Raw genomic sequence first — 25,928 nt, forward strand, 5'->3', positions numbered from 1 at the left:
GTGGAAAAGCCAACCTGATGGAATCTGCTTGTGTCATGGTGTGTCAAGCAGCAGAGGAACTGTTTGCAGGAAGAATAACCCTTCCAGGACATGCTCCCAGTGACTCATTCCACCTACCCACACCCCACCTATCTGCTTTTACCACCCAGTCAATCCATCCAAACTAGAATGGACAGATAAGATCATAGCTCTCATAATCTAATCATTTCACCTCTGGATATTTCTGCATTAACAGGAAATTTTGGGGAATACCACAGATCCAAACTGTAACAACTCCCCTTTGGAAATCTCTTTATTTTATATACCAAACCTTTCCAGCAAAAACAAACTTTCTTCCTATGAAAAAATAAATAAATAAAACATGTTAACATGGGTCTAGTCAACTGCATAACAGTTTTATCATTATTCCTGAAGACAATAAGTTATGACAAATATAATGGTCAACTTATTGCAGCTGAACCTGTTTCCCAGTGCAACAAATCTGTGTGGACATCCACTCCTTGCATTGTGGTAAACATCCCAAAATCTGGACCTAACCATATTGATCACACAAGTGAACTACTATTTATAGAAACAATTTGATGGTCTCAAAATCTCAGATGATGTAAATGCTATCATCAGATGCAGAAAATGCTTGGGAGCACGATGGCATATTGACTTAACCTACCTCACAATCACTTCTACTCTGTTGACTATGTATATGGGATTCCCTAAGATTTTGAATCTCACAAAATAATACAAATAGAAGGAATGAGAGTTACAATAATTTGGACATTAAAGATAAACCTTTCTTAGACCCAGCCACTGAACATGACTCCATGTCCATTGACTCAAATTGGCCAGGAGAAAAAAATTAGAATTTTTTCTAATTGTTATATTAAATACTCCAAACATCATTGGAAATCACTTAAACTGAGAACAAGCTCACAATGGCTAGTATCACTAACATCATGCAGGGATTGCTTCCTTAAAGGCATTAGAACTATTTCCCTTTCCTGAAGGCTACATTCTTTTCTCTCAGACTCTTTTATCAAATGCTATGATCAAGACTTTCAAGGTCTGCATGCACATTGTCATGCTTAGACCAAAGGGTCTGAACTTCTCTGAAGCTGGATAAGTATTGGAGATCCTGCACAGTGCAAGACCTTGATTGAGCAGACCTTCATGACTCTGGAGGGAGGAATATTGCATGTCAAGAACATAATTATATTGGACTATGAGTGCCTTTAAAATGTGTATTTTCACATATTACATCTGATCTAACATTCTCACGCCGTTATTATGAAACCATATCACTAAGTTTAGCTAACCTCTTCCCTACATCAATCTTTAAAAATTCTACAAGATAATATCTGAATCTATTAAGCACATCTCCTTGCCTGCCTATATAAAGACTCCAAGAAAGAATTTGGTAAACCTACTGATGCACAAAATTCATTCCATGGGATTAAAATCTCACCAAAACTCTTCCATGGTTAAAAAAAAAAGTCACAAAGGTTAATATGAAACTGTGCCAAGGCCATGGTAATTCCCATATGCCTCAGAATACAGTAATTTCTTATTTCCTTAAAGCAAAGTTCTCATTTTACATCACCACTTCCTGAGTATTTTTCTTGTGAAACAATCATGTGCCCTATGTATGGAGGACTGGCTTAGAACACCTGCTTAGATGCTAATAGCACATCCATGAGTTTCCAGAGCTAAGTAGAGGAAGTAGATGGACAATATAACCCAGCATAGGTCAGGAAAGGCCCATAGGGAATAACTTTCCTGGAACTGCCTAGTGTTTGCAATATGGGATTGAAATTACCCCAGAGGGAATGTGCAACCTTCACTCTCTACCTGCCTTCCCATACACTCCTTGATTCCTAAATAGTACTGGTCATGAGAGGAAAACTCCTCCTTATGGTTGTCTATAACAGGAGAGAACAATGAGGATGAAGAGAACTTCAGATACTGAGACTGAAGATTAGATTGAATGGACCTTTTCTTTTTTTCTGTATTTTCATTAGTGAAACATACTTATGTATACTAGTAGGGTATATTTATATAATCATACATGCACAAAATATAACAATGTAACTGCCATGATCATTTATCAGCATTTATTCTTTCTCCTTATTCTTCCCTCCTCCATGTGCCTGGTCCTTATATAATATACAATTGTATTTCTTCTTTTAATAATGTTTACTTCATTTTCTCATTTATTAATTGGGTTATTTTTATTATAAGATTTTGAGAGATCTTTATGCTTACTGGATATTACTCCTCTCAGAAGTGTGGACTAAGACTTTCTCCTCTTCTATGGATTCTCCACATTTTGTTTGCTTAGCCTTGCAGAAGATTCTGAATGTGATATCATCCCTTTTATTAACTCTTCAAATTATTTCTTCAAATTATTCTTGGCCTTCAGGGATTCTACTGAGGAAATTGTTGCTTGCAACTATGTTGGAGTTTCAACAAAGTTTATTGTCTAATTCATAGCCTTTTGATCCATACTGAATTGGATTTTGTGAAAAGTGAGAGATTGGGATCCAGTCTTGTTCTTTTATAAAGAAATAACCTATTCTCCAACAGCAGTGTTTTCATAAAGGCTGAACTTTCTCCAATATGTTTTTGGCACCCTTGTCAAGAATTAAATCTATGTGGGTTTCTTTGAATTCTAGTTTGCTCCATTGATTTGTCTCATTTCTCTGGTTGAACATGTTCATGTTTTAAGAACATCATATCCTGAAATTTCTCAAACTTATTTTACAAATTTGTTAAACAAATTTAAGTATTATTTCTTAAGCACTTATGTAGGGGTTCTGTGTTTGGGATTGAGGTCTCTGATAAACTTTGTGATTGTGGCATGCTTGGTGGCTAGGAAGTTTCTGTGCAAAGGCACTGAATGCCTACCTGCTGGAAAGTTTCTGTGCAAAGAGCAGAATGCCTGGCTGCTAGGAAACGTCTGTATAAAGACATGGGATGCCTGGCTGCTGTAGTGTTGACCCTCATGTGGAAGCTCTATGTTAGTCTTGTCAGCTTCGACCTTCATCTCAGGCACAGAGCTCCTGGTAATACAGGGACTCGCTTGTTAGAAAAACACAATGTTTCACTGAACCTAAATCTATCCATGTAACAGTAACTACATACAATGGATTTTCTTAAAAGCTATACAAATCTCCTGACATTGCATATGTAACTGTGAATGTAACTGTAGAATAAGCAATTTTACTGAAACAACAAGTTGGTTATGGTACTAATGATCTAATGTACCTATTGGTATAAATAAATGTGGCCACTTGGACAAGCAGTCACTTTCCTGCCTCTGCATCTCCTTTATTATTTTCCTTACATAATTAGCGCTTTCGAACTTAATGATTCATTTTTTCATATTAATAAATTACTGAAATGTGAATTCAATGAATCACTGGATGATATAGCATATTTAGTAAAAATAAATTTGCAATAGTTCATCCACTAACACAATTTCTGTTGCAATAATCTGCATCTGAATATACTGGAAATAAATTGGTATATAAAGCAGATTCCATGATACAAGGAAGTGGCATTCAGGATTTGGACATGGGTCTTTTCTTCTGGGACATTGTTCCCCATTGCCATGAGCTCAGTGACCACACCAGGAAACTGAAACACCAGGTCAAATATACTAAAAATATTTATATCTTCCTTTCCACCTACCCTCCAGATTTGAAAATGTCAATAATTTTCCTCCAAAACCCGTCCCAATATTGTTCTCACTTATCCCTAGGAAATTGGATTCATTGAAAATAAGAACAGAGACATTTACTCTGATGCTAACACATAAGACCAAACCTTTAAAGACTCCAGTCCATTGTTCTGACCCCTGAGCCAGGGAAGGGTATGGTCTGTGAGCTCTCTCCCCATCCACTTTCCATGGCTATGGCCTCTTACCTTTTGCCTTCCACCACTTCACCTTCTCCATGACACAGAAAGTTTGGCCAGTGGTGCACTGGATTGCTCTTTATTCTTCTATGTCCACACTTCACAATTATTCTTGACACTTACAAACAACAAAGAGGGGTGGGGAAGAACTGGGCTGGTTCAAGACCAACTAAAGAACCATCCTGTACCTTGATACCAAGGAATCGGCATAATTGTTGTCATATTGGCATAATGCAAGTAGTAGTCAAGATATTTGACATAATGCAAGTAGCATTCAAGAATCTTGGTAAGCCAGGTCATTTGTTACTAGGTTTCTAGAACTGCACACTACACATGACTACTCTTCTCTCTACATAAATTTCTTCTGAACATTTTGGGGGTACTCTTGCAAACTTGCAGGTTGCACAGGTAACCTCTTCCTCATGTTCTGTGTGGTTCAGTGAAAGAGTTTAGCTGCCCAGTAACCTACAATGGAAGTCAATACCTCAGTCTTCAGGAAATGTGATCCATTCTTGTTAGGGTTAGTACAAAATGCAGAGTGATTTTGTCTAAGTCCATCAAACCTTCTCATAAGACCTTTGGAATGCTGTTAAACAGTCTGCTAAGAAAAACTCACAGACTGACTAGGGATTTTCCCCTCAGAATACTTGAGGTAGCCTTTCCCATGCTTTAGTAGAAACTAGCAACATTGTTTTTTCTTATTTTCCAAATCAGAACCTGGAACATTATGCACAAATGATGTGAACTCCATCACAAGTGCACACTACACTATCAAGGGAAGTAGAAGCACTGAAAATAGAAAGGCCACAACTACAGTCTGTACAATAAAAACTCGTTAGCAATTAGTGATGTACTTAATTTACTTTCCATCACTCTCCTTCCCAGCTGCCATGAGGTAAGAAGTCCTTCTCTCCTACACCATCGCATATTATGTTCTGTTTCACCTCAGGCCTAAAGCAAGGTGGTCAGTTAATGATAGACTGAATGTTATATGATCTTGAACCAAAATAAATCTTCCCTCCTTTAGGTTGAATTTTCTTTGGTATTTTTGTCAGTGCAATGGAAATCTGACACATAAATCAAACTGGAATGTGTGAAGGCTCTATCAGATTTCTGGTTTAGTTTCTCAACCTGTGCAACTGTTTTATGTTCTTCAAAGAAACTGTAAAAATCGGACATTTCCACACATTCCTTTGCTCCACTACCTTTCCTGTAACAGAAGTAAATATCACATATTTAGACAGTTTCTCTTCCACCATGAGTGAAATGGCTTTGAAAGCAATAGGGAAAAAATGATTTACCACTTCGTTAACATTCAAGGTTTTCTCAGTGTGGATCCTGTCATATATTTAAGGATGACCAGGAAAACTGAATCATTAGCCAGAATTTTTGCATTCAAATAGGATTTCTACATTACCAATTTTTTAATATTTATTAGGGGAACTGCACCAAAAGAAGGTGTTTCTGATTGTTTAATTAAAATAACTTCATTCTAATACAAGTTATTTCATGTTTTTGGATATCACTGCAACAAATGAAGGATTTAATACATTGTTTATACACAACAAACTTGTCACCAGTATGTTTGTTCTTGTATTTGAAGGTAGAAGATCAATTGAAGCCTTTTTCACATTGTTGACATTCACAAGTCTTCTATCCAGTATGAATTTGTTTATGATTTGAAGCTAATAATCAGAGAGGTCAGGAGTTGTGGCTCAGCAGTAGAGTACTTGCTTAGCATGTGTGAGGCCCTGAGTTCGATCCTCAGCACCACATAGACATAAATAAATTAAATAAAGGTATTGTGTCCAACTACAACTAAAAAATAAATATATGAAAAAAAAGAATAAGAGAAACATTTTTTACATTGCTTCCATTTACAGATTTTCAATGCAGTATGAGTGCATTATGCAACCGAAGGTGAGTGAAAGTCCTGAAAGCCTTTCCAGGTTGTTTTCTTACAGCCTCTCCCCAGTTAGTGTTTTCAAATTGAATTGGAATAAGCAAAGGTTGTACCACATTGTTTATATTCAGGAGGCCTCTCACCAAAACTTATACTCTCGCCAGTGTAAGTTTGTTCATGTACATGAAGATAAATACAACTTGTGAATGTTTTGCCACACTGTTTGCATTCACAGAGCTCTACTCCAGTATAAATGTTTTTATGTACATAAAGTCCACAGAAATAAGTAAAGGCTTTCCCACGTTGTTTATATTCACAAGGTTTTCTCCAGTATGAGTTTTTTCATGTATTTGAAGATAAGCCAAACTCCTAAAGGCTTTACAACACCATTTACTCTCAGAGGGCCTTTCTCCAAGGAGATTATTCGCACATTTGAAGAAAAAGAGAGAGGAAAAAAAATGAAGATTTTTCTTTTCTTTTAAAAAACATTTTAGATGTTGATGAACCTTTATTTTATTCATTTATTTATACATGTTGTTGAGAATCAAACCCAGTGCCTTACACATGCTAGGCAAATGCTCTACCACTGAGCCACAACCCCACCATGAAGGTTTTAATACATAGTTTACATAAAGCTTTGCTCCAGTAGGAGTCTGTTCAGGCACATGAAGATAAGTGGAATGATTAAAAGTTTTATCATGATGTTTACATAGTCATGTAAATATTCTTTCCAGGATGAGATTTTCATGGGAGGGAAGTTCACAGGTTGAAGCAAAGGCTTTCCCACATTGTTTTTTTCATTCATAAGGCTTCTTTCCTATATGAGTTGGTTCATGTGAGCAAAGGTAACTAAATGAAGAAAAAGGCTTTCCCACAATGTTCACACTGATAATGATTCTCTCCAGTATTATTTGGATTAAGTATTTGAAGGCTAGACGAAGTAGTGAAGGCTTTTCAATGTTGTTTACATTCCTAGAGCTTCTCTCTACTGTGAATTCCTTCATGTGCATGAAGGTTAAAGGACTGAGTGAAGTCTTTGCCACAATGCTTACATTCATAGGGCTTCTCTCCAGTATTAGTTCTTTCATGTGAGTGAAGGGAGGATGACTGAGTGAAGGTTTTACCACATTCTGTACATCCATAGGGTTTCTCTCCAGTATGAGTTCTTTCATGTCTGCGAAGGGTACCAGATGAACTATAGGCTTTACCACATTGTTTACATTCATGGGGTTTCTCTCCAGTATGAACTTGTTTATGTTGCTGAAGGTAAGAGAAGAAAATGAAGGCTTTTTCACATTCTTTGCATTTATAGGGCTTCTCCCCAGTATGAGTTTTTTGATGTCTGCGAAAGTTATCAGATGAATTAAAGACTTTGCCACATTGCTTACATTCATAGGGCTTCTCTCCAGTATGAATTTGTCTATGTCTTCGAAGGTAAGAGAAGGCAGTGAAAGCTTTTCCACATTCTTTGCATTCATAGGGCTTCTCCCCAGTATGAGCTCTTTCATGTACGTGAAGGGTACCAGAGGAAGTAAAGGCTTTGCCACATTGCTTACATTTATAGGGCTTCTCTCCAGTATGAATTCGTTTATGTTTTCAAATGCAAGACAAAGCAGTGAAGGCTTTTCCACATTCTTTGCATTCATAGGGTTTCTCCCCAGTATGAGCTCTTTCATGTGAGTGAAGGGTACCATAGGAACTAAACACTTTGCCACATTGCTTACATTTATACAGCCTCTCTCCAGTATGAATTTGTTTATGTTTTTGAAGGTAAGAGAAGGTAGTGAAGAATTTATCACATTGTTTACATCCATAGGGCTTCTCTCCAGTATGACTTATTTCATGTATGCGAAGGGTAGATGACCAAGAGAAGGCTTTGCCACACTGCTTACATTCATAGGGCTTTTCACCTGTATGAGTTCGTTTATGCATTTGAAGGGAAAAGTTAGAAGTGAAGGCTTTTGTACATTGTTTACATTCATAGGGCCTCTCTCCAGTGTGAGTTCTTTCATGCATTTTAAGTTTAGAGAACCTAGTGAAGGCTTTTGCACATTGTTTACATTTATAGGGCTTGTCTCCAGTATGAGTTCTTTCATGTAACTGAAGGTTATAGGACTGAGTAAAGGCTTTGCCACACTGCTTACATTCATATGGCTTCTGTGCAATATGAGTTTGTTTATGTACCTGAAATTCAGAAGAACAAGTGAAGACTTTTGCACATTGTTTACATTCATTGGGCTTCTTCTCAGTGTGAATTTGTTCATGCCTATGAAGTTTGCTGGATGAAGAAAAGGCTTTACCACACTGTTTACAGTGATAGGGTTTCTCTCCAGTATGAATTCTTTCATGTGGACGAAGGTAAGATAAAGGAGTGAAGGTTTTACCACATTGTTTACATTCATGGGGTTTCTCTCCAGTATGAGTTCTTTCATGTAAGTGAAGGTAAGATGACCGAGTGAAGGCTTTGCCACACTGCTTACATTCATAGGGCTTCTCTCCAGTATGGATTAGCTTATGTATTTGAAGGGAAGAGGAAGAAATGAAGGCTTTTGCACATTGTTCACATTCATGGGGCTTCTCTCCTGTATGAGTTCTTTCATGTGAGTGAAGGTAAAAAGACCGAGTGAAGGCTTTGCCACACTGCTTACATTCATATGGCTTCTCTCCTGTATGAATTTTTTTATGTATTCGAAGGTAAGAGAAAGTAGCAAAGGCTTTACCACATTCTTTACATTCATAGCGCTTCTCCCCAGTTGCATTTGTTCATGCTTATGAAGTTTAGTGGATGAAACAAAGGCTTTACCACACTGTTTACATTCATAGGGCTTCTCTCCAGTATGAGTTCGTTTATGTATTTGAAGGTAAAAAAATGTAGTGAAAGCGTTACCACATTCTTTACATTCATAGCGCTTCTCTCTTGAATGAATTCATTTATGTATCTGAAGGGAATATGAATAAGTGAAGGCTTTCCCACACTGTTTACATCTGTAAGTTGTCTCTCCAGTAGGAGTTTGATCATGCATTTGAAGGTTATTTGAAATAGTAATGGCACCTCCACATTGCTTACATCCAGGTGGCTGCTCTCCAATATGAGATGGTTGATATTTTTGAAAACACCTGGAACAACTGAACTCTCTTCCATATGTCAGACCTCCATTAGGACCATTTACAGTGTGCTCTGACTTGTGGCATTGAACACTTGTGAGAGAAATGGAGGATTTTCTCTTCTCTTTACATTCATATAGCTTTCCGCCACACTCCTCATTCTCATATAGTTTGTTTGCAGAGTGAGATATGATGGACCTATTAAGGAAACGTGACATGTGAAGACCTGTCCACACATATTGCTTTCACATGAACTGACTAGCAGGAATGGTCTTTTAAGACTAAGATTTGGAATCTCAATAAAGGTTTTTCTTCACTGAATACTTTTTCAAATTTTTCCAGAGCCTACCATATGACTTCTGTAAAAAAATTAAAAGTACAATTTATGGTTGGATCATTAATACTTTATATTTATTAATAAGCATTGCACTTACACTATTACCAATATCAGGTAAAGTATGGGTTTTCTGTCATGTCTATATTGTATGCTCTTTGAAAGTCAATGTAACAATTATTTTGTAAAACTGCTTTTCCACAGCTGCTACTAAAGCAGTGCTATCATAAATGAAGTTTGTTGACACTGTCAACAAGTCAATATTTTTTTTGAAAATAGTTAACATCTATCTTTCATTAAATTTTATATTTGGTGAAATAAGAATGAATATAATTTATCTCATGATTGTTTTTGTTGCTTATTTGTGAAACTATATGATGTGCTAGAATTCCCTCATGGTGCTGTTTCCTCATATGAGTACAAATTACCTTAAGTCTCTCTCAGTATTTGTGTTCTGATATTCCATGTTCTGGTCCTCCCATCCATCTCCTGAAATGTAGTTCATGAAAAGTCATTATGAATCACCATTTCAAAATGCATTATGGGATTTACAATTTAAACAACTATAATGCATCCATTAAAAAAAAAAAAAAGAAAAAAGAAAAAAAAAAAAAAAACCGGAGTATGGTATTTATGCTGCAGAGTGCAATGACATTAGGTCCAATTTATTTTCCAAAGTATTCCCTTTCCCACATTCCAATTCATGAGTTAAAAAAAAAAAAGAAAGAAAAAAAAAAACTCTCAGGTGCTCTGTCTTTGATTATGATTATGCAATGAAATTTCATCCTTACCTACAGAAGCCAGGTTTCTAAGGACTTCCAGCATCACATCTCTGTAGAGACTCTTCTGGGAAGGTTCCAGCAAAGCCCACTCCTCCTGGGTGAAGTTCACAGCCACATCCTCGAAGACCACTGAATTCTAAAATACCCCACAGAAATGTAGTGCAGGCGAGGACAGATGGTCAGCATGAGGGCTCTACTCTTAATATGTAAGATGTTCTCACAATTGTGATCTCTAAATATTTAGTCTATGATTTGGTTGTTAAACATGTACTCTGTTTGCACTTACTTCCCCAAATGCACATTTCAATATAAGAACTGAACTATCCATGAAAGCATAAACAGTTTTAGTCCAGGGAGTAAGGCATGCTCCTGGGTCACCCCTAAGATCTTTGTAGGGTGAATGTCTAATACATGGAATAATGAAACCCTACGACATCATGTGCACAGAGAGTTAATATTAGTTACCTGTCAGTACCTATCCTGAGAAATGCCTACTGGCTATGTTGTACTTTAGCTGGTAGACAGAGGTAAAGATTTGGATGGGATCTCACCAAACTAAGCATTTACACTGAGTCACAGTGCTTGACAGTGTAAGTTAGCAACACAGTATGTGCTGAACGATTGCTTTACTCTGGAAATTGTTTTATTTTGTCCCACTCATACAATGTAGAACCTCCAGGATCAATGATCGCCAACCCATTAAAAAAAGAAAAAGAACCCTCTGAAAACAGAGTCTAAGAACTTCCTTAGTAGACAACATTTCATTGAGGTGGTCATAACATGGTAACTGGGGATTGAGCTCACCAAGAAAACCAATTGGAATTTATTGGTGCTTTACTGCAGATGAAATGTAACCTACTAATTAAAAGAATAATCATGAATAAAGAATTTATAATATCCTCCAATTAAATATCAAATACAATGGAAAAAGTGTTAAAACCCTTTTCTGACATTTCACAAATCAAATTTCTAGTCATCAATAGAAGGTACTTGTCCTAGCCCAATAAGAATAAGAAATATGTAACACCTGTCAATATGTTCTAGATAGCAGACTGTTTGGCTTATATAATATATAGTCATGTGCCACATAACAATATTTTGGTCAAAGACATTTTTGGATAATAATGGGCTACATAAAAATGGTTATCAGTAGAAAAGGGATTATTGTGGTGTTTGTAGTGATGGTGGTGCAAAAAAATGTAATGCATGATCAACTTTGGTAGCTTGTTAAGTGAAATGCTGTGTGGGGCTGGACCCTAGGAAGCACTGACATGATACAGCTTAGGTATGTAATAGCTATTCGTTCTAGGACTGTGTGGATACACTGTGGTGTATGTGCAATGGTGAGGCAGCCTAAATATAAACTACCAGAATGTTTAAGTGACACCTGAGTATAAATAAAGAACTTTAAATAATACTATTAGACACAGCTAGTATAGAGTTACCTGTAGGTATTCTGACCATGGAAATGTACAGGGAAGCGTTCTTCTGGTGAACAAACTCCTGGGGGCTGGGGGGGCAGCGGTTACAGGCGCTCTGTTTCCTGTGCTTGGAATGTCCAGCAATTTCTCTTTGAAGCTATTAAGATAACTATACAGGCTCACTATCTAATTTCTATGGTGATGTCCTTAGAGAAAAGGGGTTCTGTGTTTATATGAACCTGGACCTTATGTCAGTTAGTTAGCACTTGGGATTAAAGGAAGACTAAATCATAATGTAGTCATGGTAACAACAAGCTATGTAACTTGGGAGATAAATAAACATGGTGCTAGGAGGGGCAGCCACTTGTTTCTTGCCTCTGCATTGTATGGGTAAGTCTCTGTTGTATTCCATGACTAAAACACCCAGTCCAGTGAACTGAGCTGCACAAAAATAATCAGAGACAGAAATACCTTTTTCTTTGGGTCCTGTCATGGCTCCTCTGACCTTAGAGGTCCATGGAAAGAGAGAGGAGCAGGTGCTAAACCCTTTTAATGGGAAGAAGCCATTCAAATGAGGCAAGAAGTAGGATTACAAGGGAACAGGTGAGTGTAGCTCAACCCCTCTGGGTGCACCCTATTCCTAGAGCCACTCCCAGTGCCACACGTTATTATCTGAATGAGGGAAAAGACCGAGTCACCAGTCATGCCACTATTGCACCAGACTACAATGATCTTTCGGATCCTCAAGGTGCATCAGGATTTAAAGGTGTGTGTGTGTATGTGTGTGTGTGTGTTTGGAGTGGCTCCCCACAAGCCTTCTTTGTTCCCTTCTTTACAGTTAGCAGAGAGATGAACCATGAGATGGACCAAGAGAAAAGAAAGCTTTCAGTGGTTTTAAATTCATATAAAAAATTGACTAATAACAGAATGCATTGTTGAGAAGTGGAAACATTCACACGCAATTTTAAAGATGAGTCAACACAAAATGGTATTAAACTGAAAAAATGCATTATTTTCCTCATTCCTTGCACACATGTTAATTCATTACACATTCTGGTGTGAAATACAAAACTAAAACGGTTTCAAAATGTTTTTTTCTAGAGAAATAGAAAAAAAAAGATTTTTATATAAGAAGAGTAAGCAAGAACAAAGAATGAGAAATTCAAATGCATTTAAAAGATGAAAATGAATTAAAAAGTAGCCTGAAATAGATGGGACATTAGAGGGTGTGGGTGCATAGTGATATGAATAAATGCACAACTGAAATGGAAAAGAGCCAGGACATGCAGCAGGAGCAGGAAACCACGTTAACCAAAAAAAAAAAAAAAAAAGGTTTAGAAATTATCAACAAAATCTGACACAACTAAAACTACAAACTACTTCAGGGAAATGATACATGTAAAGATATCTGGTATTTGCAAGCAAAAGGAATTGTAAATCTACACAAAAATTAACCATGAAGTCAGTTCAATCACTTTCTAAATACCAATGACATTTTTTACATAAAAGTAAGAAGTATCATTCTAATGTTCACATGGAAATACAAGAAAATCAACAACAGAAGAAAAAAAATAAACTGCAGAGCACCACATTTCCAGCTTTCAAAACCTCCTCCAACTATACTAACAAAGACAGTGTAGCTCTGGTTTAAAGGCAGACATATACAACAATAGGGGAAAATGGGGGACCAGGACACTGCTGACCCATGCAGAAAAAGAAGAAAAAAATGTTGCACAAGGGACCAGGGTCATTCCAGTAAACAGGACCTTCAGGAAAATGAATGGCCGGGAAACTGTGTGTTCATGTCGACAGGTGAAGTCAGACCCTCCCCTCTCGGCACGTACCTACATGAAATCCACATGGACCAAAGCCCTGAAGAGGTGAACCTCACCCATTCTTAGAAGACAATGCAGAGCACAATCTCACAACAGTGGATTTGGGAATGGTTTCTGGGATATTGTTCCATCCATGTGATTCATGAAAGAATAGATGAACTTGATTTCACCAAATGGCTTTCAGTCCTATGGTTTGCAGCAATGGGAGTGAAACTATGGACACCACACTGAGTGGAACAAGCCAGGCACCGAGAGAGACATCTGTGCGTACAAACTCACTCAGAGAAGCTGCAAGTTGAGTTCACAGAAAGTACAAGAGTAGTCACCAGAAGCATGGAAGAGAGAGGAGAAGGGACAGGGCAGGACTGGAAGAGCAGACTGTGTATCAGGTACTAAAATACACTCAGGCGGGGCCAGCAGGACTGCTCTCTAGCACAGTAGAGTGACCAGAGCATGTAGTTCACAACATGTCACTGTGCATTTCATAATAAAGCAGGGGGAGTAGTCCACAGACCCAGAAATGATAACTGTAAGGGTCAGAAGGGCTAAAGCCCTGATCTTATCATGACACACTGGAACAGGCGTGCAACTAGCTCACTGCACCTCATTCACATGTGCAATTTAAAAGCAAATCAACACTAAACAGTGAAAATTTTATCTTTCATTGGATACCACCAAGAGAGTGAAATGGCACCCCGAAGAAATGTGGAAAACACCAGCACATCATGCATCTGGAGAGGGCTGATACCTAGAAAAAGCAGCTGACAAAAATCAAACCCACCTTCATGACATCAACACACACATACCAGGAAAAGAATGAAAAACCCTAAAAAGCCACAGACATCAACATGCACATACCAGGAAAAGAATGAAAAACCCTAAAAAGTCACAGGGATCTACAAAACCTGAGGCTACACTGAAGAACAAAATCCTGTCTCTGTGACAGAAAAACAAGTCAAGGATTCCTGCTCTCACTACTTCTAGACAACACAGCAAGAGGGGGGCTCCCAGGGAAGCCAGGAACAAAATCACAGCATTCCAGACCTCAGGGCCGACTCACACAGCACCAGATACTGAGGCAAAACCAAGGACTCCACCACCCATATAAAGGTGGGAAAGGTAACAGACTCAGACCCACACATGGGCTGAGACAGCTGCCACAGGCACCAAGACAGGAGGAGAGAGGGACACCTCTGCACCCTTCACCACCTCTCACCCTGTCAACAGTGACCACCTGACACAGTGCCCATTTGCCTTGTATTTATGGCTTCCTGCTCCCTACAGTCTCTACTACAAGTGGATAAGGACATCTGACAGGGTTTCTTGACTGCTGAACCTACCAGAAAGCCTTCGACATGGGGGAGATCGATACCTGAGAAGTCCCAGGGCTCTAATACACAGAGACCTCACACAAACCTCCTCACAGGCCCACAGCCACTCAACTGTCACAGGCTGAAGTGATCAACCCTATCTCATGTGTCAGAGAGGTGGTTCCTGGACCCCAAGCCATTTCGCAAAGTTGGGGAAACCCAAATGAGTTCACAATATAGGTCCACATGACATCCTGCCCTACAAAGTTCAACGCACCAGCACTCATGATTTTCAAAACCTGGAAGCACCCAAGAGGAAGACGTGTTCCCAAGGTCAGGAGTGAAAAAATTAATAAACAAAACTCTTAACTTTAATAATCAAAAAATCAACTTTTTTCTCATAAAATTCTGAAATGCAATTTAAAAAGTTCATTTACAATGACACTTAAAAAATAAATATAGAAAAATAAACAATATAATAATAATATACAATACATACATAATAAATAGCAAATAGAAAATTATAAAACTTATTTTCTAAAATGTAATGCTTGGTGGAAGTAGCTCAACATCCAAATAAATACCATTCTATGCTCATGGACTAAAGGTTTAATGTTATTAAGGTGGTGATACTCCCAAAGAATCTACCAATTATATTTAAACCCATCAGAATCCCGGGTGATGATTCCTTTTTAGAAATTGAAAAGGTCATTCAACATTATGAGGGACCCAGAATACCACAGGACTTTGAAAACAAGAACAGCAGTCTGACTAGCACTTCATGAGTACAAAGCTCACTTCAAGTCGGGTGTAATCAAGGGTGCAGTAATGGTACCTGGAACACCATGTAGAAGAGAAATGACAGCAGCCTCAGGGAGCAGAAGGTCAGCCAAATAGTAGTGGAGCTGCTCCACACGGAAACAGGGAAAATGAAGCAGGACAAATGTGACCCTGGAACAGCCTCAAATTTCACATAACTTCATGATGCACCTCAGTTCTTACTGTAAACCCTGGGACTCAGCACCATCCTGCAGGGAGCAGCCTGAGCTCCCTGTGTAACACCAACATGTTACGGTGATAAAGTCACACCACAGTTCACCATATCCAAGGGCAGCCCAGGACGCCATCAAGAGAAAAAAGAATAAAGAAAATGAGGTACACATACACAATGGGATTTTGCTCAGTCATAAAGCATGAAAGTATGTCATTAGCATGAAAATGGGTAGAACTGGAAGACAACATACTAAGTGAAATAAGTGAGAGCCAGAAACTCAGATGCTGAATGTTTTCTTTCATATATGTGGAAGCTAGAACAAAATCAGGACAAAAAGTGGGGCAGGCAGGATCCCGTGAAAATAGAAGAGAGGGAGGTGAAGAAGAGGACAGAGACTGAGATAAGGGAAGAAACAGGAAATGAGAGAATACCAGAGTGGAGTTGAACAGATCATCCTATGCGAAGAGGTAAGGAAACAGAAAGAAAGTAGGAGAGAAAGGAAAATTACTGGGGACTGAAGTGGAGTAACTTACACCAACCTAATGCTTGCACATTATGTAAAAAATAAAACCCAACATTAACCAGGCAAGGAGGTACAAACCTGTAATAGTAGCAACCCAGGAGCCTGAGGCAGAGGATGCAAGTTTGAGGCCATCCTCAGCAATGTAGTGAGGCCCTAAACAAGTTAGGGAGATAGTCTAAAAATAAAATATAAAAAGGGCCCGGGATGTGGCTAAGTGGTAAAGTTCCTCTGAGTACAATCCCTGACAGCAAAAAGATAAATAAATAAAACAAACCCTAATATTATGTATAACTAATATACTAATACAAATGGAGGGGGGGAAAAAGGTACAATTTGAGAATACATGAGAACTACTGCCCTGGGTTAGACACTCAGCACAACAAAGGAAATGAGAATAACAACATAACCTATTAGGAGCTTTTTTTCTTAAAGTCCTAAAACAAGTCCAATGAAAACAATGATCAAATAGAAATTTTTTTCTCTTTCTTTTTTCTTTTTATTTTTTACCTCACCCCTGAATAAATACATTTGACATTTAAGGAATACCTAGGTCTCTGATAAGTAAGCAGACCAATTTGAAGTGATAAACACAGAAAGGGCTGGTGCTGAGGGAGCACAGATGTGTCAGGCTCAAGGGACTGGTAAGGTCCCTGCCAGCTGGACATCCTTCCACCTGGTCCTTCTCACTGAAACACTCCATGATCACCCTCCCAGGAGACCTGGACCATGACTCCAGTCTATGAGGCTTTCAGGTTTGCACAGCACTGCACCGGGGTGGGTGGTCCTTATGCTCTGGGAGAGTTTTCCTCCTTCACAACTGTGAGAGAATGCAAGGGCAGGAATCACTGCTGACCTGGCCCCTCAGCACCAGCATCCACAGGCTCACTGTCTCCAAGGAATAGGAACAGGGCTTGGGGGAGACAGTGTCCCTAGGAGGCAGCTGTCTAGATGAGGCCTATTCCAAGAAATTCCTCAGCCCTAGGGCCTCCAGCTGCTCCCCTCACAAGCTGAATGACACACCTCACAATGTCCTCTAGAAGGAGCTGACCCAGGGCCTAAAATTGCCTGCTTCCTGTAGGACACAGGGCGCCTACAGGACTTGAGGCAGCCCCAGGCGGGACAATACAGTGGTTGAAAACATGGGACGCTGTGAGGGGTCCAAAGGAAACCTCTCCACAATTTAATAAGGTATCAATTCCTAGGGAAGGAAAAAAAAGAGAGAGAGAGAGAGGCACAAGTTCTCTTAACAGTGAAGTTCCAGGTGACTGTTCTCTCCTTTCATCATATGGGAAATTCACAAAAAGAGATGAAAATGCTATGAACTTGGAGGGAGAGTCAGATCTGTAAATATGAGAAAAGGACAGGAATATTAAGAATGTACCAAAAGCCCTGGTAGGGCATAGGAGGGGGAAAGGAGGGTGACTCCTTGAGAAGAAGAAACAGATCCCTCAGACCAGCATCTTCTACCCAGGAGCCCCACACCTAAGGCAGGATCCCCTGAGACCCGCTGCCTTCACTTCACACTGAGAACCTAGGGCTGGGGTCCAGCTGGGCAGAGAGGTTCTGCCAAAGTGGCTACAGACCAGGCAGTACACTGGGAACCCACCTGCACCAGCCCACACCATGGCCATCAAGGGCTGAGCTAAAGCAGCATCTGACTCAGGTACTCTTGGCTGACTATAGAGCTGACAGTGGGAGGCCAGAGGCCAGCCACAGCTGGTTCACCACTTGTAACAAGCCTACCTCCCACCTGACCAGACCTGCCCCACACACTCACCATTTTCTGCCTTCTGGGGAGACCTGACATCCTTCTTATGGACCTCATAGCACCTGCAGGTCACAGGGAGACAAATGTGAGCCAGAGCCACTTGGGCCTCACACAGCAGAGAAGACACAGTCCTGGAGATGGATTCTGAGCTCCACAGGGTGAAAGATACAGGCCTCTGAGACTATGGAAGGCCACCCCCTCCCACCAGCTGTCTGCTAACTAGCCAAGGCTCCACAAGACCCCTCTCTCACCCCAACCCAAAGATGCACACTCTGGGGCCCTGACTGACAAGAGATGTATCACGCTCCTGGATACACAGGCCAGGAAGACAAGGTATTGGCAAAAGCCTTTTTCAGGCAGGACTTCCTCCCTGCAAGGGGACCTGCCCCACCAGGGGGACATTTCCACTTATGCAGAGCTGAGCCTGGCTTTCCACAGCAGGTCCTGTTGGCTAGGAAGCTCTTCTGGGCACAGAGTCCCATGCATATGTAAGGAATTACAGCCTTGGTTCCAAGGCAGCCTACCATGACCTCACAGAAGGTGTGTGCTGTTAGAGTCTGTAAACAAGTCAGGATGGCGCCTGGCATTTTGCCAGAGAAATGTTAGAGTCTGTAAACAAGTCTGGATGGAGCCAGGCAAAATGCCAGAGGGAGTGGGCATAAATCACTTGGGAAAAGGCCGGGACTTCATGGGAAAGGCCTCCTCACACTTTTCCTCTGTCAACTCATTTTCAGACAATAATAATAATAATACAATCAGGAAGTACAAGTATTAAGTGCATAAAAAACGAATTACATGACAATAATAAAAAGAACTCAGTGAAAGAACAAGCAAACATTTGAACCAGCTCAGGTTAGAGCCTGCCTCACTCAGAGTTCACAATAAATACCCACTTGCAAAGGGGTAATCACATTCCCATATTGGGGGCCAGACTCTGAGTGCTGAAATGCGGCCCCAGAAAGGCTCATTCCCTGTGTCCAGGAGGGGAAACCTAAGAATTTATCTCTCAAAATCCACCATGCTTCTTGTTCTATAGATATACTTAATAAGATAAATTCAAAGGAAAAAAAAGAATGATACATCTATAAAAAGGGGGCTCTTCCACCAAACTGCAACAGGGGGCAAGAAGTCTACCCTACTTCAGGGCAGATGTCTGCAGTCTTTACAAAGAGACATGAATTCATTTGAAGGGAAAATTAAAAGATAAAAAATTATAATCTAAAAATAAATTCCATGAGAAAATGACTGAAAACCATTTCAAAGAACATGGAAATACACAGAAAAATGTTCATGCTAATGATATTCAGTGAAAAGCAATATACAGCCACATGGAAGTAAAAAAGGATAGACAGGTAAGAGGGTAAACACACAAGGATGAACAGTGAGAGAGCTGCTCCACCACACTGCAGTGCAGATTACCCATAATCAATAACCTGAGAATTTCCCTATGTGTACAAAAGGGTGCACACATGGGGACCAAATTTAAAAATAGAATGAAATTGTCAAAAACGTAAAAATGAAACTGGAAACTAGTGAGGTTCCTGAAGCAGGAACAGGGAAGGAAACTGGGAGACCCAAAGACTCAGACAGCACAGGAGTCTAACCAACTGAGGCAGAGAAACCACACATTGCACATTATAGAACTCCAGTGATAGAGCACTAATGGTAACATTAAGATACTGAGAACTCAATAAGACAGAACTAAGAAAAATTCTGCTACCTCACAGCTGGTTAAACTATAAGGAATGACAGAATTGGCACTGCACTCACCTCCAGGCAGAGGTTGGAGAGAGCAGGGAGAGAGGGCAGCCTTCCCAGGGCCAACCCATCCCTATTTGGACAGGAATATATGGGTGTATAAATTCTTACTAGACTGAGCATTGAAAAATTATTTCAAGAACTCTCTGTGATTGTTACATCCAATTACTGCATCCAAATAAATGTTAATGGATAATATAAAAATCTTCCACTAATGAAGAAATTAAATTCTTGGCGGGGAGACACGGTACATGCCTGTTTTCCCACAGGCTCCTGATGCTGAGGCTGAAGGATCATGAGTTCAAAGCTAGGCTCAGAAACAGGGATTCATAAGCAACTCAGTGAGACCATGTCTATAAATTAAAAAAAAAAAAAATTCAAAAAAATGCCACAGATGTGGCTCAGAGGTTGAGTGCCCCAGGACTTTTGGGTGCAGTAGGGGGGCGGGGGCGGAGAATTTCCAACATTCTTGAGACAAACTGGAATTTTATGGCACGAAGACTTGATAAAGAAAACAACACAAACCAGCTCAGGGAAGCACCCTGTCACCCACAGTACACCAGGAACCACCACTTGGTAACTAAACTCTTCCTCAAACTTGGAGACCATTCTGACAGTAGATGCAACCCAGGTGGCTTCTAGGGAATAAAGGAAACCTGAGCAGCTGGGACATTTGGTCCTGGAAGGTCACTGTGCTCTCCTTTCCCTAGAGTGGAATGTTCCCTCCTGCAGGACTTCAGTTCTCACTGTCACCCAAGCACCCACCAGCAGGCACATGAAGGTCCTGGACTATGAGGCCTTTTTCCTGAAACCACTTCTGACACCTACAATGTGAGTCTGATGAACACCAATCCATTCTCCAAAACCACTGGTCACTCAAAAGTTCAATTCTGACACCATCAGTCAGCACAAACCCTAGTTCAGGGTCAGTTCCACAACACTGCCCCACTGTAGATGCCAGCTACAGGGCAGGATGGCCAGTCACACTGCTGAGAGCAAAGAACTACAAAATGGGGACTCCCGTCACCCCCTACTCAACTTCAATTATTTGATTTTAACAAAGCACATCCCTTATGTTCAGTTTAAAAGACTCAACTCAGGATTGGCCAAAATGAAAAGATATGTAAGAAAAAGAAAGTACCAAAGGGACTCCTGTAAAAGATCTTTGATTGAAGAAATCCCCCTCCTCTGCATTCTGCTAGAGCAGTTCCTGCACAGACACCCCTTCCCATTATAACTCAGAAGATGCTCCCTTTTTAGCCCATGGCAGAAAAAACACACTGATCCTGAAAATCCCTCCCCTCTTTCTTCCCTCATAACCAATTAGAGGAAGTTTTCTCTTCAGTGATCAGAACAAATACTTGTTAATCAAACTTTACTTGAGTTTCCCTCCTTCCTCCAGGACCCTGAACTCTAACCCACTGGCAGCTGGAAACAACATACAGCCTTCTTCCTGACCCCTCCTGAGAACAGGCTGACTTCTGGGAAACACTCACTGACCTGGGATCTGACCTGCCCCCCTCCTTGCAGCCCTCCCCTCCAGCTTCTTCCTAACCTGTTTGCCCCTCCCTAGGAAAGCAGCCCTTTTCTGCAGGAGCTGTGGGTGCTTGCAGAGCTCACTGTGGTTCTCCCCCCTCCTGCAGTGCTCGTTAGAATAAGTCACTTCTCACCCAAATCTGCACTTGTTTCATTGCACACTCCAGGAACAGCCTTGGACAATATGCACCTTCAGAAAGGGAATCCCCTTAGCCTTCCCATCCAGTCCCCCACCACATCTGCCTAAGGACCCCAGCTTTCCAGAGCTCTGAAGCTTCTCAGTCTAAAGGGCTCCTTCCAGGGTTGGTCTGAGTAGCCTGGGCCTCTGTAGGGGAGGCTGCCCAGAGAGCTCTGACTGGACCTTCAGTGACCTCCTCTTGGGTTACAAACACAAACCAGCTCAGGGAAGCACCCTGTCACCCACAGTACACCAGGAGGAACCACCACTTGGTGACTAAACTCTTCCCCAAGCTTGGAGACCATTCTCACAGTAGATGCAACCTTGGCCTTGGGTTACACTCATTGGGATCATGGATCTCTGTTCCTCAGCCAAGTTTTCAATCTAAAGAGACTCAGTGTTTACAGAACCCAGTAAATCACTCAAACAAGATGTTTGTGTTTATAGGAGAAAAAAAATTAAGACATTTATATTTAATATTTCAACAGGAAAACCTAGGTACTCCTTTTCAGACAATAAACATGTTATTTAATTGCTATATCCCAGATAATATTTGGTAATCATTCGTCATATGTGACTACTATTAGGAATTGCCTAGTTCTGTCAACAGAATCTGTTAAACATTCACCTGCAGTTCATAGGGTACAGAACAGACCCATCCACTGCCAAAGCCCTGCAAACTACAGAAGCAGATGTTTTGGTGAATTTTTGTAATGAAACAATTCATCGACCACAATGAATTGGGTTAATGTACTCACTTTTTGCAACCATATTGGAAGAAATTTTCCCTGTTTCTTTTCCTAGGTAGCATTCCCAAAGCCAAGCCCTGGAATTCTATTTCAAACCACTCTCCCACCCCCACTTTCCCATAAAGAACACATCTGAAAGGAGAAAAGGGGTACTGTGCAGGCCTGTAATCCCAGTGACTCCAGAGGATGATACAGAAGGAACATAAGTTCAAAACCATCCTCAGCAACTTAACAAGGCCCTCTTCAACTTAGTGAGGTTGAATCTTTGTAATAAAGAAACCAACATCTCTACCACACTTTCTTCTGGGGCATTCATATCTGCAGCCACACTGAAACATAGGTTTTCCCTTTTTCTATTCCTAGGTAGCATCCCCAAAGCAAAGTCCTGGAATTCTATTTTAAATTAGCAACACCTGCTCCCCCCAAAAAAAGAAGGCATCTGAGAAAGTCGGTAAATTCACTCTTGGGAACAAAAACATTCATAAGTATTTTTAACTAAGGGAATATAAGGCCAAGTGTTCCTTTCTTTTCTGTTTCTAGCCTTCTTTTTTTCCCCCTGAATTGTATCTCTATCTTACCCTTTAGGGATATTTTCTAATCAGCTCTACTAATAAACTACATTTTACAGTTCATGAAAAACTGACACTAAAATACCTGAGCCAGTCTTTCCAAGGCAACAAACCTGGGGAACTGTAGCACCACTGGGCACTGACCTGTCAGACTCCAGCTTCAGGTCAGGCTTCTGTCACCAGGCACAACCTCCCACCCCCTCCTGCTGCTGAAGAGCTTTGTAGGGCTTTGCTCCACCTTGCTGGGGTCAGTTTCCCCTGCTCTTTAAGATAACTGTTCTTCCTTCAAAGCTCTGAGGGCATCCAGAGGGCAGGAACCAGGAGTGTCATGTTCCCTCAACACCAGCATCTCACTGCCTCACCTGGGTGTCTCCAGCTGCTCCTCTGGGAGGCTGCACTAAACACCTCAGGCTGTCCTCTAGGAGGAGCTGATGAGGAGCTTGAAATTGCCTGCGCCCTGCAGGGCACAGGGAAGCTTAGGGCAACTTGCAGCAGCCCCAGGAAAAGACAGAGCAATGACTGAGGACACAGGATCCTGTTCAATGTCCAAAGAACTCCTCTGCCCAAAGGCACTGCATAGGTGCAGTGTCTGGGCAAGATGAAGAGAGGAATAAGTACTTTTGAAACTCAACTTCAGGGTCATTCCTCTCTGCATTCCACTCTTGGGAAATGTTTGTGCATGTTAAAAAATAAATAAGATAATTTTTTTAAATGACATTCATTAATAAGTGAAACTACCACAATTAAAACACTGTCTATTTGAATGTAGAGTGGAACAAATGGTTGGCAAAGTGTGAACTGGAGGGTGCATTTGGGAATGTGGGAGGGAACTGGAATTTCAGGTGTCTGCTGCCAGCCTTAGGAGAAGCCAGGTTCCAGAATGGAAAATGGATTTGATACCGGTTCCTGCACATTTAGGAGTATGTGTCTGTAGGACTCACAGGTTAATCCTGGGGAGAAAGAGGGACAGACAGGACCCCTAAGGCCAAATGTCACAATCAGAACACACCTGGGTCCAGAACCCTGACCCTCCCCTGCTCACCACGCACTCTGGGAGCATCAGGCCACATAAGCTGCCCAGATCTGTACCAGGGAGGTCGCCAACAGGGAGGAGAAAAGAGGGCAGGGACCTGCTGCCCAGCTCACCCATGGGACAAGGGCCCAGGGCGACCCGCCAGAGAGGACTCGGCCATGCTCTGCAGCTGACCTGGGGAACCTGCCTCCCAACGCACCTAGCGGGAGGAACCAAGGGCCAAAGTCAAGGGCCACCCGCCATCGGGGACTCGGTAATACACTGTGCAGCTGACCTCGGAGAGCCGGCATCTACCACCCCCGCCGCGGAACCAGGGGACAGGACCCAGGGCCACCCGCCGGTGGGGACTCGCCCCAAGCTCCGCAGCTCACAGGCACTCAGGTCCCCAAGGCAGGTGGTGACCGGGTCCCGCCAGTCCTGGCCACACGCTCGGCGTGACTCGCCGACCTCCGGAGGATCTCCCGGTACCAGAGCTGGTGGGGACTACGGCTGTGCAGGATCGCCTGGGGATCCTGTAAGAAGACTCCGGAGCAGTGGAGGACAAGCTCAACAAGGGAGAAAGAAAAGATGCGAGATTGTGAGAGCCCGCCCTTCCCCTCCGCCTGCGCATCTGATTGGACAGTTCCTCCCAGCGTCCCTGATTTCCGCCTCCAGGCATCGACCCAGTGTTGAGTGACAGCTACCCTAGCCAATCAAGGCTAAAACAGGCCAGCGTGACAGGTCCAGGCTTTTAGGCTGGACTTTCTTGCTGTGTTGGGACCTGACCTTGGTTGGCGGGAAACGTTTGTATTTAGCCTGGTGTAGAAGGCAACATCTAAAGAGGAGGACTTAGGAAGGTCAGCGATATCTAGAAACCGTGCTGTCCACGATTGGGAGCAACTTGAGAATTTTATTAAGGTTTCAAATTGCATGACCTTCCTCACCTGTGTTCCTTTCAGTAGATGGCCCGAGCTATGGAAAGCAACGCCCTGTTTAATTGAAAAGAAATTTGTGTCATGTATTCTTAAATTTTCTCAAAGCCACACAAAAACGTTAAAGAAACAGGTAAAATAACTCAGGCATAGCTCAGTGGTAGAGTGTTTTTGTAGCAAATGCAACTCTCTGTGTTCCATTCTCTGCAAAAAATAAGATGATTCAAAAAGTGAGAGAAAGTCACAGATGAAATTGGTTGTGATTTATTTAAGGCAATATATGTAAAATAACATTGCTTTTCTATGCAATTGATGCAATGAGGTATTACTGTAAGCACATAGCCCACAAATGATGGAGGCTGGAGAAGGGAAACTGTTGAGAGCCACAGACAAGTCAAGATGGTGCCTGGCACTTTGCCAAGAGGAGTGGTTTGAGAAGTATGCCAGTGAGCCATTAAGATGATAGAGATTCCTTAATGACTGACTGCTGTGTCTTGATTATGTCAATTAAGTTAAGCTGTATGTAATCATTAAGATGATGAGGATTCCTTATTGGTTGACTGCTGTATCTAGTTTATGTTAATTAAGATAAGCTGTATGTAATTAGTTAAGTATATATACCTCTATTGTCCTGCAATAAAGCGACTCCCGCTATATCAACCTTTGCAAGTTCCTTGTTACCTAGAGCCTCACTATTTGCTTTTTTCCTTCCAGGAGTCATCTGCTGTGGGAAAGGGTAAAAGTCCAGAACCCAGCATTTCAGTATTTGCCTCCTTCCTTCAGGACCCTTTTGGTTGGTGTTAGGGTAGCTGGCACAAATATCCAGGAAAGACACAGCTCTGAGTTCAAGCAAAGCTTTATGGACAGAGAATATCTGCCGGGAGTGTGTTTACAAAACCAGAGTGCAGGAAGGGAGCCTGTGGCCTCCAAGGAGCCTCTAGCTCTGGGCCCAGAGCCTTCCCTGGGTGTTTAAGCTCCAAAGGAAAGAAGTCAGATCCCAGGGAAAGTCCTTTACAATCCACAGATAAGAATGAAAGGTGCTAATTAGGTTCCCTGAAAGCCAGCTGGTGGGAACAGAGGAGGGGAGCCTCCCTCTCCCCAACACTAATGTTCAAGGGGCCCTTGGGGCATTTTGTATTCAGGCCTGAGTTAGTTACTCACTATGAGATCACAGGACCTGCACCTTTTTCAGGAAAGATAAAAGTAATCTCAAATGTGAAAAGAAGATCCTGACATTTTTTTTAAAATTCAAATTCCCTATGGAAGAGGGTTAACTCATTATTACTCAGTACCATAAGAAAAATTAAGTG

General features: G+C 41.3%; 2 protein-coding genes across 2 annotated transcripts; both read right to left on the reverse strand.

Annotated features, from left to right (window-relative positions):
- Positions 1 to 5,322: 5,322 nt before the first annotated feature.
- Positions 5,323 to 8,739, reverse strand: LOC131424245 (zinc finger protein 709-like; the record flags this gene model as incomplete). The annotated part of the gene is given in 2 exon segments (XM_058579927.1): positions 5,323 to 8,574; positions 8,577 to 8,739. Coding segments are annotated over 2 exon segments (1,329 nt in total), but the record flags the coding sequence as incomplete, so codon positions are not given.
- LOC131424246 (zinc finger protein 124-like) lies at positions 8,739 to 24,280 on the reverse strand. Its single transcript, XM_058579928.1, has 5 exons — positions 23,907 to 24,280; positions 17,894 to 17,946; positions 10,043 to 10,169; positions 9,680 to 9,740; positions 8,739 to 9,115 (listed from the first exon to the last, which is right to left on the reverse strand). Exons 1-5 carry the CDS (start codon positions 23,995 to 23,997, stop codon positions 8,740 to 8,742), a joined length of 708 nt encoding a protein of 235 aa, XP_058435911.1. The 5' UTR covers positions 23,998 to 24,280; the 3' UTR covers position 8,739.
- Positions 24,281 to 25,928: the final 1,648 nt, after the last annotated feature.

Source organism: Marmota monax, unplaced genomic scaffold (genome assembly GCF_021218885.2).
Source record: "Marmota monax isolate L192 unplaced genomic scaffold, Marmota_monax_Labrador192_F-V1.1 WCK01_AAM20220418_F8-fsc00442, whole genome shotgun sequence".
Taxonomy (NCBI): domain Eukaryota; kingdom Metazoa; phylum Chordata; class Mammalia; order Rodentia; family Sciuridae; genus Marmota; species Marmota monax.